Raw genomic sequence first — 14,389 nt, forward strand, 5'->3', positions numbered from 1 at the left:
GTCAATGGAGAAGAGGGAGGGGAGCCAAGGGCAAGGCCGGGGAATAGGGAAATGTTGAGAACTGAATTAGAGAAGATTATATTCCATGTTGGTGTAATTATATCAAAAAGTAACCTAATGTTATATATAACTGAAAAGTATCAATAAAAAATTTTCAGTGAGTTACAAAAAAGGTAAATTTCAGATTGATAAAAAATTTTAACAACACAATTTTTTAAAATATTAGAAGGAAATATAGGTTATAGGTTCATCACTCCACTGTGCAATTTCTTTTTCCTTTGCAGAGTCTTGGCAACTTTAACCAGATAATTGTTTTGACAGTGTGAGAAGGAATTTTGTAAGTACAATTAAACAACAACAACAACAACAACAAAACCTGACAATGACAACAAAGAACATTGATATCAAAGTCAAGATCAAGAATTGAAATATCAGGTAAAGCATTTTAGACCTTTGGGTGCAGACAAAAATTTTTGAGTGAGAGAGCAATAGTGATAGGATCTGGACTTTCTAAAACCACACTTGTCTGCGGAAGTAGGGGATGCATTCCAAGGAGCAGGGCCTGGAAGAAGTTAACCCTGGTTGGTTTATAGCACAGCTTGGAGAGTGGGCTTGGGACAGGAAAGGAAGGAAAAATGGTAAGAAAGAGCCAAGCCTCCAGGGATGTGAGCTGAGCCTGTTGGACGTATAAAGGATGCAATGGTTTCACATCAACACCTCATCCCCTTCCTACGGAATCGCTTTGTAGAATCTGGCTTTAGCCAAGACATTCTGAACTTAATGAAGATACATTGAGAAATTACTGATTGGAAATAGAGGCACAAAAAAAAGAAAAAAGTCCCCTTAAGTGTTTAGTAGGGGGTGAGGAGAGAAAAACAAAATGAAACACAACCAAAGGAAGATTTCAAATATTTCTTTCTTTTTTATTTTTTTTTTAGTTGTAGATGGACACAAATTCTTTCTTTCTTTCTTTCTTTCTTTCTTTCTTTCTTTCTTTCTTTCTTTCTTTCTTTCTTTCTTTCTTTCTTTCTTTCTTCCTTCCTTCCTTCCTTTCTCTCTCTCTCTCTCTCTCTCTCTCTCTCTCTCTCTCTCTCTCTGTGGTGCTGAGGATCCAACCCAGTGCCTCACAGGTTCTAGGCAAGCTTTCTACCACTGAGTTACAATCTCAGCCCCCAAATATTCCTGACTGAGAATGGAACCTGATGTGAATCCACAGCTCCTGGAACATGGAGCCTGTGATCTTGATAGAGTCTTCTGAAGTCTATGTCAGGCAGACAGGGAAGGCTGAGCGCAGATGCAGGATCAGATTAAACTACAGTGGAAGAGACGGAGGGCAATGTAGACCTCCAACATAAAAATGGGACAGAGTATACTTCCTCTTCATGTACAAAAGCTCTCAAAATTCCAGCCAACTGGCATCTTGTAACATACCCAGGGAACTTGTGCATATGAGACCGCTCCCTCTATTCCAGGGATGCTCTTTTGAGGGGAGCCCCACCCTCTCTTGACTTCACTCCCATAGAAAGGATTCCCAGATCCCCCATGTGTCTGTTCACTCTTGCTGTGGGCCATCATCCAGGGCAGAATTCATTTCTTCTTCCCACAAAGGCCCACTTGGGTATCCACGGTTGCCTGGCTCTAGGTCTGAAGTGTGGCAAAACATCATGACAAAATGGTGTGGCAGAAGAAAGCTGCTCATCTTCTGGCAGCTAGAAAGCAGAGAGAAGGGAAGGGGTCATGGAGAAGGTAAGATCTTCCAGGGCATGTCTCCAGTGACCTGCTTCTTCCAATTAGGTCCCACCTACACGTAGTCCATTCCTGTTTCAATGGAGTAATTCATTAGATGAATTAAATCACTGACAAGGTCAGAACCATCATGATCCCATCATTGCCTAAACGCCCCACATCTGAACTTTCTTTGCTCACCGGGAACTATGCTTTTCACACATGAGCTTTGGGCGAACCTTTCAGATCTAAGCTATAACCCACTGGTCCACAAAATATGGCTACCAGACTTTCAAAGGAAAGCAACGAGCCCTTGCAACTGGGTCAGGAAGACAGGTCAACAGCCTCCTTCTGGATTCTGTTGCACCAGCTCTTTATTACAGACTGGTTTGTTTCAGGTGAACTTGATTTTACCCTCCATTTATTTAGAATCTATGAAATCATAAACTCCATTGTATTTGCACTCAGCAGAGGCCTAGGATAGAGTTTCCCTAGAATGTTTATTCTATTAGGAGACCCCAGGGCCCCTCTTCACTCCATATTTGCACACAAGTATGTACTTGCATACACATCTCCAGCTGCTCTCTCAGCCCCCACCCAATCCATGCCCAAGCCCCAACCAAGAACACACTGCTTGTGAGTTCATGGCCACTTGATTTCCAGCCACACACACAAAACCATAGACTCACTCACCTACAAATTCTCACTCATTTTTACTCTATAAGCTTCACCCATTGAACAACCACACACATGCAAGTAGATTCTCTCCAACCTGCCTGATCTCCCAACACACACACACACACACACACACACACACACACACACACACTCAGACATACACCACACTCACACATGCCCACCCAGAAATACACATATCAGCCCTGGCATGCAGCAAATTTCAGGCAACTACCATTTCTTCCTGCTGTAACTCTCATTTCCCCCAGAAATTCCTTTAACGATTCTTCAATTTGGAAAGTGTTTGCCTAAGCAGATGCCTGGCTTTCATCCACAACAGATCCATATATGCCAAGGACAAGGAATTATTGTAGTTGACAACTTCATTTGGGCATCTCCCTGAGCAAGACTAAAATGGTAACATGAAGGCAATTTGTGGGTTAAGTCCACAGGCATCTAGACCTGGATTCCAAATTCTTTACTATCAAGGGCCTCTTTTATTATTTTTCCCACGTAGACCTCATGCCTTGCAATATTTTGTCTAATGAGCGACCAGCATGTATAACTAATAGTGTTTCTCTTTTCTTATTCATCAAAGGCACACAGGCCCTCCAATTCCAATTTTAGATCTATGCCTGATAACCAAAGCTACACAATGAAATGATAGGACATAGCCAGGAAGCTAAGCAACTTGACATTTTAGCTAGCCTATGCAGGCTTATCTCAGGTAATGTACAATTTCTGTCAAGCTTTTGGAAATATTGAAAATAGCTCAAAGACCTACACTATTCCCTTCATGGATCCCGCAGGTCTAGAGACCCCAGGTTGTGAACCACTGAACTAGAACTTTGACCATCTTGCCAGGGTGAGTAACAATGTAAAGTAGAAATAGGAATAAGGGGCAAATAAAAGGATGTGATTAATTATAGAAGCTGTGTGCCTTCTGGAGTTAGTGAGGCCAGTCGAAAAATCTGTACTGGAATTTTATTGCATAGTCTAAAGCTTCCACTGTGAATGGGCATTTTCCCAGTAGCCTCTAGTAGGCTGCTGGGGTGGTAAAACTTGCCCCATTCAAATTAGAGGGAAGAACAGGTTGCCTGAACACCTTGTGTTCCTTATAGGAGACTTAGCTGGTTCCACTAGGAAGATTGGGGGCTGAGTCCAAGACCTGAGCTGTACCCAGGGAATGTGAAGAGGAACAAGATATTGTAAAATTTAAATAGGGACTGAATCACAATTTGGAAGTCTAGTATGTGTGGACTAGAAGAGATGAAAAGACCATCTAGCACAACAAATCCCTTTCACCGTCAGGTATAGTGGCAGGCAACACTTGTTCAGACACGCAGCTAGGAATTATGCTAAAGACTGCTAGAACCAATCTAAGGGATTCTTCGATTCTTGGGAAATTATCACTAAGGGGAGATGGTAGCAGTAATATGATATCCACTGATAGACTTTGTATGAAATACTGAAGGGAAGTGGCCTTGGCTGATCTCCTTCCTTTGTATCGAATTTCAGATGTTACGGGTTCTGTGGATGTGGGGCTTGATTCATGCTTCTCTCAAATTCAGGAAGCCAAGGGTGAAACAGGTGGACAGAGACTGGACTTCCTCTGGAGAAAGAACAGTCAAGCTTAACTACTCGACAGCCATCCTAGACCAGAACTGGATGCCAGCAATCCTCTAAGAGGATTTTGGCTGCTGGAGTATGCACTTGGCAGAAAACAAAATAAGAATTCTTAAGAAAGGATTGTAACAAGGACTTAGACTCTTCACTTTTGCCTGCAAATGTTCGATGGGTTGCTAAAGGCAGGATTAAGGACTTGGCATCTCCACCTACATTTTGCATCCATCCCTTTTGCTCTGAGACACCTTGCATTACAGGAACAAGGTCTGATCTGATAAACACCCGGATAAACATCTTGTAATGCATAGAAGCTATCACTCAGGCAACAGCAACCTTCAAAGCCCCCACCTGACCAATCCTGAGATAATCATGGACCAGACCACACCTAACCAAGATTACCTGCTTTGGCATCTGTGAAAAACCTCCAATTATGCAACCTTCAACCCTTGCCCTCACACCCCTTTCCATAAAATATCAAAGTCATTGTCAGCATCCTGAAGACAGGGCTAAGAACATGGATCCTCTTTTCTTCCTGGTGTAGCTGCACTGATCAAAGTTCTTTTCTTGTGTTCCATCATTATTTTTTCTGTTTGGTTTCTGGGCTGTGTGATTGGACCTTATCTGATGGATCCCCAGAGTAGGGCCTCTGACCCAGGGTTCTGGTAACAGTATGGCTCTTTAAGAGTTGTGTGAGGTTGGCATTGCTCTTCACTCTCCAAATGAAGTGAATGGTCCCCAAAAGGATGAGGCCTTTAACATTCTCTCCTGTACTCTACTCAGGGCCTCCCCAGCAGGGGATAAAGGAGAATGCAAAAGTCTTCTAGAGAAGGACAAGGAAGTAGGCTATTTATTATGAATTTATCCACCTAGAGGACATTAGAATGCAACTGGACAACGTTTCCTTTTTATAGAGGGAAAAATGAGACTCAGAGGTAATTAGGAAGTCACTTCTGTGTCTCTGTGTTTAAAAGGGAGGTGGGGGAGGATTATAAGGAATCGGGTTTGATTCATACCATTGATAAAGGCTGAGAAACATAGGAAAGCTTATGTTGTAATTCAATCTAAGAACAAAAACCTCAAAACCAGGACAGCCAATGATGTAAACACCAGTCTGAAGACCAAAGAAGATGAAATTGGAGGTTCCAGCCCAAGTAGTGAAATAGCAAAAAGGGGACAACTTCTTCCTTCTTCCACCTTTTCTGCTTGTTCCACTCAGATCTTGTTCCTCACCAGATTGGATGAGGCCCATTCACACTGGAGAAGGCCATGTGCTTTCCTGAGTCCACCAATTCAAGTGCTCATCACAACTAGTGACACTCTCACAGACACATTCAGAAGTCGTGTGCAGTCTAGGTACCCTTATGGCCACTCAAGTGGACCCATTGGTCCCCAAGGGCCATGGAGTTCCATTGTCTACAGCAATTATCATCTGAAAGTCCATCTCTCTCAGGTCTGGAAGTCAGTCAGTGCATCCAAGTGTTGGACTGGCATCGTGGAGCAAGCTCTTACTTCAGTCTTCTCATTTTGTACGGACTTCTCATTTTGTATACCCTTTATTCTCAGAATCTTGGAGTTCATGAACATCTTAGAACTTTGTACAATTTTGAAAGATAAAGGTGTGGACAGATAAAGGCAGCGTGTTTCACATTGTTGGCATGTGAGGAGAGGAGGGGAAAACGATAACTTTTATTCATGCATCTCTGAATTATTTGATTTTAATAAGCATGTGCCTCTGTAATAGAAGGTTTTAAATTAAAAGAATATTTTTTTTCCATAAGAGATTCCTGGTCTGATTCAGTTCACAAACTAAGCAGGATGCTTCAGCTAGGTATTTAATCTTTCTGTGCCTCAATTTTCTTTTTTATAGGATGAGGACAGTAATACCCACCTTCCTATGCTCAATGGATGTTGTGAAACTCAAATGGGAACCCCAGACATTATAGACATATAAATCAAATAGTATGGGTTATTGGGAACCAAAAATGGTGGAATTGTGAGAGACAATATTGCATCTGCTCCAGCTTCCCTTTCCTCATCCCTTTAATCATCTTTACCACTTTTCACTAACCAGAGAGCTGTTTTCATCGATTCCACAAAGATTTATATGCTTTATCTGGAAAGGTCTATGGAAGATTAGGATGGTGAAAAGTCACCCACCCTTACCTTACATTTATTCTGGTTGGAGAGACCCAGAGAGAAGAACACAATTTAAGATAAAACAGAAATTGCTACAAGGGAGCTATCATCCAGACTGACTCTACTACAGAGGGTTCCCAACTGACTTGTAATTTTTGATCAATATCTGCTTGGTGAAGTGAAGTGGTCTTTCTTGTTGGGGAAACAAGATTTAAAAATTGGGAAAACTTAATGACACCGAATGCAAGGTTGGGAAATTGACCCAAGCAACTTTTAAAGGCTGTATCCTCGTTTTGTCCCTGTACCCGCAGGCTAAATACTAAAAGAACTGTAATCAAATACTAGTTTAGCTAGTAGATCTGTTTACAGGGCACTATGGGTTAGCAGTTCCAAAGAGTACTTAAGGTTGAGCAAATATGTAAAATATATTGTGATAATGACAAGTAGAGTTTTTAGTGCTGGAGGAGGGAGTTACAAATAGACCTGGAGAAGGCTAGAGTAAATCCTGTGGTGGATTGGAACTGCAAGTACCAGTATGGAACTGTGACTTTTAACATATATAGATACACATTGAAATAGATGGATATTAGATAAGTAGAGGGGTGTGCATATATGTCTGAGAGTGAGCCATAAGAGCATATCAAATGCCTAGATCTTAGCTTCTAACTATTTTTCTCCAATAAAAGAAAGCACAGAATCTCAGAAAATGTCTTATTCCAGGCTTGGAGCAGGAGAAGTACAAACCAAATCCAGAAAATCTTATGTTTGAAAGCATGGTTAAAAGAATGGCAGAGAAGGTCTAAAGGACACAAGAGCAGAAACCAAATAAAAAGGGGTTCTACTGACCACATCTTCTATAACTTGAGAGGCAAAATCAAGGATACAACAGATTTTTTGGGGGTGGGATGGGGTTTGACTCCAGGGGCACATAGCCACTGAGCTACATCCCCAGCACTTTTCTATGTTTTATTTAGAGGCAGGATCTCACTGAGTTGCTTAGGGCCTCCCTAAGTTGCTGAGGCTGGCTTTGAACTCATAATCCTCCTGCCTCAGCCTCCTGAGCCACTGGGATTACAGGCATGTACCACCATGCCTGGTTGATACAACAGATTACAGCCCATATAATAAAAAGAATTTGTAAAATTATACCAATTATAGTAGGTAGAATAATGATCCCCAAAAGTGTCCACATCCAGATACCCAAAATCTGTGAATATGTTGTCTAATATGTTACATGACAAATAAAAAGGGGACTTTGCAGATGTGATTATAGATTTTGAGGTGGAAATATTTCTCTGGGTTATCTGAGTAGGCCTGGTATAAACCACAAGGGTCCTTATGAATGAAAGAGGGAGGCAAGAGAATCAAAGAAGGAGGTGTGATAGAATAATGTAATTGCTGGGAAGGAGTTGTAAGTCAAAGATATCCACAGCCTCTGGGAGCTGAGCTAGGGAATGAATCCTGTGGTGCCTCCAGAAGGAATACAGGTTTACTGGCGTCTTGATTTTTAGCCCTGTAAGACCTTTGGAACCATGTGATAACACATTTATATTGTTTTAAACAATAAAGTTCATGGCAAATTGTTACAGCAGCTATAGGAAACACATTCTCTCTCTCTCTCTCTCTCTCTCTCTCTCTCACACACACACACACACACACACACACACACACAAACACACACACACACACACACACACACACACACACACACACGGCATACATGATGAAGGAAAGTGTTATTCCTTTCAGTAGAATTCCAGCCAATAAATGAGGACAGAATGATGAAATTTGAAAGTTATCATTTGGCAACTACTACAGAAATCAGTTGTTTTTCCAGGAAGAGGTCATAAATGGATGCTAAATTTAATAGGGAAAACTTCCATGAGAAGCCGGCTATCTATAGTCTCCAAGTGCCTCTTCATAACGTACTTACAAATTACAAAAAGGAAAATGGCGCCTTCGTGGTGGGAAAAGCAAGCAGATTCTGACTTCACCAAATGATCAAAGTTAACATCACCAGTGCTCTCACCCGCCTCCTGATAAAATATACTGAGAACACAGCATCACTTCTGAGCTACTCTACTAAACATGGCCAACTTGAACCAAATAACAAGGAATCATTAGTCAAACCTGGATTGAGGAGCTTTTGGTATAAGAACTGGTCTGGACTCTTCAAAGGTATTAAAGGTCCTGAAAGATAAAGACCTTGGGACTCTTTGAGATTAAAGCATACTAAAAAGACATACCGATTAAAAGCAATGTGAGTAACTTGATTGGATTCTGGATCAGAATCATGTTTTTTTTTTCTTTCTTCTTCTTCTTCTTTTTTTAAGTACAGAAGACTCTAGTGGAATAATGGGTAAAATTTGACTAAAGTCTGTAAATTAGGTAATAATCCTCCATTAATGTTCATTTGCTGGTTTTGAGATTAAAAGGAGAATGCCCTGGCTTTAATGAACTATAGAGAGTAGTGTTTAGATGGAAAGGGGCCTCCTGTCTGAAAATGACTCACAAATGCTGTAGAAGATGCCTATGTCTAAACAGGTATAGAGAAGATGGTACAGCCAATATGGTGACATTTTAAAATTTGAGGAATTTTCGTAAAGCGTAGGCATCGATTATCTGAGCAGCTTTGGTAAAGTTTCCATTTGTTTGAAATTATTTCAAAAGAACAAAAAGAATTTTTTTTTTAAATGCTGAGGGGGGGGCAGTGAGCAGAACAGTGCGTGCCCAGGGCACTGTGCAAGACGCAGTGAGGTAAGTGTGCCTTAGTGACACGGAGCGGCTACAACAGAGGACTGCATGGGCACAGCCACTGTGTCTCACATGAAGAGCAGATATTCATTGAATAGAGAAAGTGGAAGGAAGGCGGGGAGTGGGGAGGACCTTTCCTCTTAGACTGCACATAGATAGCAAGTGGCCACTTCTATCTGCAGACTTATATTCTGAGTATGACAGGCATGGGCTATGTCCACCCTCATTGGTTACCCATCCTTTTTGGCTTGCATAGAGCCTTGTCAAGTGCATGGCCCTCTTCCTAAATATTTGCCCCTCTTCCCCACTCTGAGACACTGAACCCTCCCCTGAAGTTGGGAGGGGCTGATGATATCTGTTTAAAGAATCTTCTGATCACCTGACAATGAAAGGTACCAGCATTACTTACTGAATTGATAACTCAAGGTGTCCAAAAGGTAAACTTTCAGGGAGGTTTGAAGAGAATGTTGGAAATCTTGTCTGGAGGTTTCATGAAGTAAGGTCAAAAGATGAACAAAGAACAAAAGAGACTGTGTGAGACCAAATGGAGCCTGGGCCTGCTTACTCAGAAAACAGACTGAAATAGAACTACTTAATTCCAAGTCAAATATTCATCAATTCAGCTATTGATTGACTGAGCGAGCACTAGTCAGCAATTCAGCAGTACTTCCCTGTGTACCCACAGCAGGTAGAAGGGTCCTAGCATTGATTGAGAATCTGTTATGTGCCAGAGCTGTGCAGGGGGATATTCTTATAACTACTTCACTCAACCCTTTTAGCCACCTCTTGCTTCTCTTCTCTCCTCTAGTCTTCTTCAATTTGTTGAAACACTACCGTGGTCTAGGATTTTTGCTAAAATCTTCACATCATTTACATTGATTGATTCTCACAATATTCCCATGACTATAATCCCCTTTCGGTGCATGAGGAAAGTGAGGTTCAAAAACATTATCAAACTTGCCCAGGGTTGTAAAACAAGTAAGATGCAAAGATTTTCTCTGGGATCCACAGGTAATTTCAGTTCCTTGACTTTTAACATAATGGATGAGAGTGTTCAGGAAATTAACCGATGGGGAGATGACATGCAAGAAACTTACAGCCACTAAAGGTCACCTCATTTTTTTTTTCTTTTCAGCTTGAGACTGTAGGTTCTAAGAGTGCCTGCATCACACAGTCACACAGAGAAGATTTATATCATTAGTGAACTTTGTTGGTCCTTTTTTTTTTCCTTGTTGTTGTTTTGGCATCTTTTGAATGGGGAGATTAACCAAATCCTCAACTGCAAATGAGATCACCTCCCTATCTGTCCCGTTTGGGTAGTAGAGGAGTCATTGTAATGTTCAGACATCTTTTTCACCTTAAGTAAATCTAATACAATGGTGATGTCAAGTACCTACCATGCATCAAAATCCATGATGGGTTCTGGGGAGACAAAGATGAATGAAACTCTGCCTTCCAGTTTCCCATGTCAAGCAGAGCTGGTAGATTTATATGTAAATTACTACATGAGAAGAGCTAACAATAGAGAGTGATTATTTAAAATAAGTGTTTTATAACAACAAAAAGATCAAGAATAATATTTATGCTATGAAATGAATTAGAAAAGCATTAACAGTTAACATATGCAAATATATATTTTACATATATATTTATACACCCACACACAGCAAATGATATGTAATGTACAAATACATGAAAAATTTAGCTCTGGTGTTAATGGCAGATGGCAGTCACCACATCAGTGGGGAAACTCCTAACCAGGATGATGTTTTCTGATCCTTGTCTGAATCAACCTTTTCTTCTTTTTTTGTTTTCTTTCTTTCTCTTTCTCCCCCTCATTTTTCTGGTTTCTTTGTCTTTCATAGATTAACTTCTTAGGATATTCTGTGTTAGACGTTAGCAAATATGTCTATTTCTGTTACAAAACCGGCAAATAGTCAAAAGCTGAAGCTAAATACTCTCCTTCTCAATGCCATTGCTCAATGTTTAAGGCATACATTCTTTCTATTTGGTGATTTCTATTGGTCAGGAGTTTCAAATTGCTTTCTAAAAAAAAAAAAAAATTTTTTTTCCTTAAAGACTCCAAGGCACCACTGGGCACATGTTGAAAGACCAAAAAAAGGAGCACACATATTGCTATTCTAGTAAATTACTCTTTGGTAAGGTGTTTCAGTAAGATCTATGGAGACTGCCTGGTTCTTGATGATCCCAGGAGAAGATATTTAAATCTCATTTAAAACGTAACTAAATGGAAACTTGGTTTTTATATTAAGGAGAAGTGTGCCAAGATTTGTATGGATATGTGAATAATATTTATTGAATCTCTATACTTTCCCAAGTTTTATATTAAACACTTTACCCATGTTATAATATTAATCCTTATTACAGTATTATGAGATTCTGTTTTATCATCTTTCAGATGAGAAAACTGGGACAATCTGAGAGACTAAAGGATCAACAGGCTCCAACTCCCACAGCTGATCAGTGATAGTTTGGATTAGAATCCAGGTATGCTGGGATGAGTCTTCAAGATCAGTCCACTATGGCAGTAGCCATCAGACTTTCTGCTTAGAAGGTCTGGACAAGGAATCTGATCTGCATTTTTAATGAGCACTCCAGATGATTCTATGGACAAGCAACAACTATCTTCAAAATGCTTCTTTGCAAAGAATCACAGACAATGATGCCAAATCTAAATGAAATCAACCAACTACAGGGATTCAGCAATTACTAAGTACAAGCCTCTATTTGGCTTGGAGGCAGATATACATATGACAATTCCTTCTTGTCAAGGAATTTTTTTCTCCCTAAGATAAGATGTAGACAGGGTAAAATAAACAATAATAAAGGGTGTAAATGTTTGCTCTATCAGTAGGCATTGTTTTACATGACTATACATGATTCAATGACAAATAAAATATAAGAATATTATTTTCCAGGAGACTTCAGAGGGGAGGCAATGACTTGAGATTGGAGTTTCAGGGAAGGATTCCAAGTGTGAGGTGAGAGGTGACCTGGATTTGGGAGAATGAATGGACAAAAAGTGGAGGACATCAGATGGAGAGTGATAGTGTGGACTGTAACCCAAATTGAGCTCTTGCTGGCATGTGGCTCAGTCTTTGTGTGAACTACAGAAGGTTCAGTATTACTGCCATTGGATGAAAGCAAAATTTGAGAGACAAGAGTGCTGAGGGAAGAAAGAGTTCTACTGGCAACAGGAAGGCAAGCTGAAAGATGGGGGATTGGTCCTACAGAGGCATCTTGCCTAGGGGGTGCAGGTGCAAGGATTTTATGAGAATTTTTGAGGAGGCACATCAGATAAGCAGGCACCAGTGTAGTTACAAGTTTGAGATAGGCTGGCTGTCCAAAATACATGGGCTGCTATTATCTGTAGGTCACCAGATGTTCTGGTTTCTGTAAATCTTAAGAAACGTTGCTGATTAGAAAGTCTAATGACTCATGTTTTCAGTTTCTTTTCCCAGGAATAGCTAGCCCTGCAGTTAAGCATTAGGATACAAAAGGCATCTTTCATTGGAGAGCAAGGAAAGATAGTGAAAGGCAACTCTCTTTCTTCCCCCAGAACAAGGGAAGGCAACTCTACCCCACAGTACAAGGGAAGAAGAGAAGGGAAAGCCAACTTTCACAGGACAAGTCAGTGAAATGCAACTTCCACAGAAGAACCCATTAGGTGACTTGAATGAGAGGTGTCCTCTGCAGCAAAACTAGTGGGAGACGTATATATGGCTCAGTTAGGTGACCTCCAAAATTATTGATTTTTTAAAAATCATCTTAAAGCAAGTGGAGCTAGAGGGTTTCTTTAGTTTTTTTTTTTCCTGAGTTATCACATCCAAGAGAACATGCTTTAGCAAACACAAAATAATTATATATCATTCTGATCTTTACTTGCATGTCTACAGAGACATTAAAGGAGAACTAGTTCCCAAATCTACTCTTGGGATATGTGACATTGTCCCAGTTTTCCCAGAACTGGAGGGTTTCCTAACATGTGAGACTTTCAGAATTAAAACCACGAAAGTACTGGGCAAGCGGGACAAGGTGGTTATCCTACTCAGGAGACTTGAATTCCTGGTGGCTGAAATGATGGAGGAGATGGAGATCCTATGAGGGGCAGTGTTGAGATGACAGCTTATTGGTAGCAACAGAGATGGGCTATGCTTTTGAGATGATTCGACAAACTCTTTCCTAAGTGCTGCAACCTCAAAACCTGCAGGGGGGTGGCTTTGTGGTCTGTAGACAAGGGAATAGTGAAGGTACCTTGGAAGCCTGCTCAAAATAGAGCGCCTGCCATCTTGGTGTATGGGGGAGGAGCTATATTAATAGCATTATGCAGCAGGGAGAGGAAATAATTATATTATACAGTGACTATGGCAGAACAATAATTAGGCATTTTTCCTATTTCTTAGAGACACCCAACATCAGGAATTCTTTTATCATCCAATGGAGGAAGAAAAAGAACCCAGTGATAGCTGGCTAGCAAGTCTCTCCAGCCTTGTCAAGTGGGAATTCAGAATGGGCTTTACCCTTAAGATCAGGATCATATCATTTAATGTCCACTGTTGAATTATAATCTTATTATTTTACCAGCCCTGTGGGCAGGTTATTTAAATCTCTCTTGAGTCCTGGTGTCCTCATGAAGTGGACTACCTCACAGGCCTGTGATGTGAAATAAATAAGTTAATTTTGAAAATCACCGAGGACATTGCCTGACATATTGTAGGTCTTCTTTAAGGATTAGTTAAATTAATTTAGAAGAGAAATGCATCATTTCTCGCAAGGATTAGAAAACAACTTTATATCCATGAAATCATAGTAAAGCCATTGAATTTGTGAGTAGAGGGTCGATAGTGAACTTTATGCACACAGGAAGCAAATTGCAATGAGTTAAGAAGGGATGAATCATGGACAATCGAGAACTTTTTACATATTATGCAATGAGTGACGGTGGGGGAAAAGAAGTGGAGTAGTAGCTGCAAATTGCTGAGATGACACAGAGACTTTTGGGGGGGGTCTGCTTCTTCTGCTGAATCAGCAATTTCTCTTCCTTCTAGTTTTCTTTTCTATATTCTCAACCTTCCAAATAAACAAAAGCCCAACTGGACTACCCCTGGTTCAGGGCCAGGCCAGTGCAGAATCCAGCTACGATACCCAGGGTCCTGTTTGTTTACCATAGATTGAGGGCTTACAGAACAGAACAGAAAATTGTAGGTACCAATTTTCAAGGATTCTTCTTGCAAGGTCAGAAGCATCATTATACTATTGATTTATGATTTTCACTGACAGCAGACACAGTTAGGGAGAGGGGCCTTTACTGCCCAGTGCCCATGTTAAGAGTACAAGAAAGGGTAGGGCTCTCATCCTGAAGGGGGAATCCCGGGGCAGTGAAAGTCAGGGAGCTGCCATGAAGTATTAACCAGAAGACCTGAAGCATTTTGGACACACTGCTGCCAATTGT

The 14,389-nt window shown here is 40.7% G+C and overlaps 1 protein-coding gene across 1 annotated transcript in view; it reads left to right on the forward strand.

The window, feature by feature from the left end:
* Nucleotides 1-429, forward strand: part of Ntrk3 (neurotrophic receptor tyrosine kinase 3) — a 424,455-nt gene extending 424,026 nt beyond the window's left edge. Inside the window, exon 18 of the mRNA XM_078051196.1 lies at nucleotides 285-429. Coding sequence (XP_077907322.1) covers nucleotides 285-326 — 42 coding nt within the window. The 3' untranslated portion in view covers nucleotides 327-429. The remainder of the gene's footprint in view (nucleotides 1-284) is intronic.
* The last annotated feature ends 13,960 nt before the right edge of the window (nucleotides 430-14,389 follow it).

The sequence above is a fragment of the Ictidomys tridecemlineatus genome, chromosome 5 (assembly GCF_052094955.1).
Source record: "Ictidomys tridecemlineatus isolate mIctTri1 chromosome 5, mIctTri1.hap1, whole genome shotgun sequence".
Classification (NCBI taxonomy): domain Eukaryota; kingdom Metazoa; phylum Chordata; class Mammalia; order Rodentia; family Sciuridae; genus Ictidomys; species Ictidomys tridecemlineatus.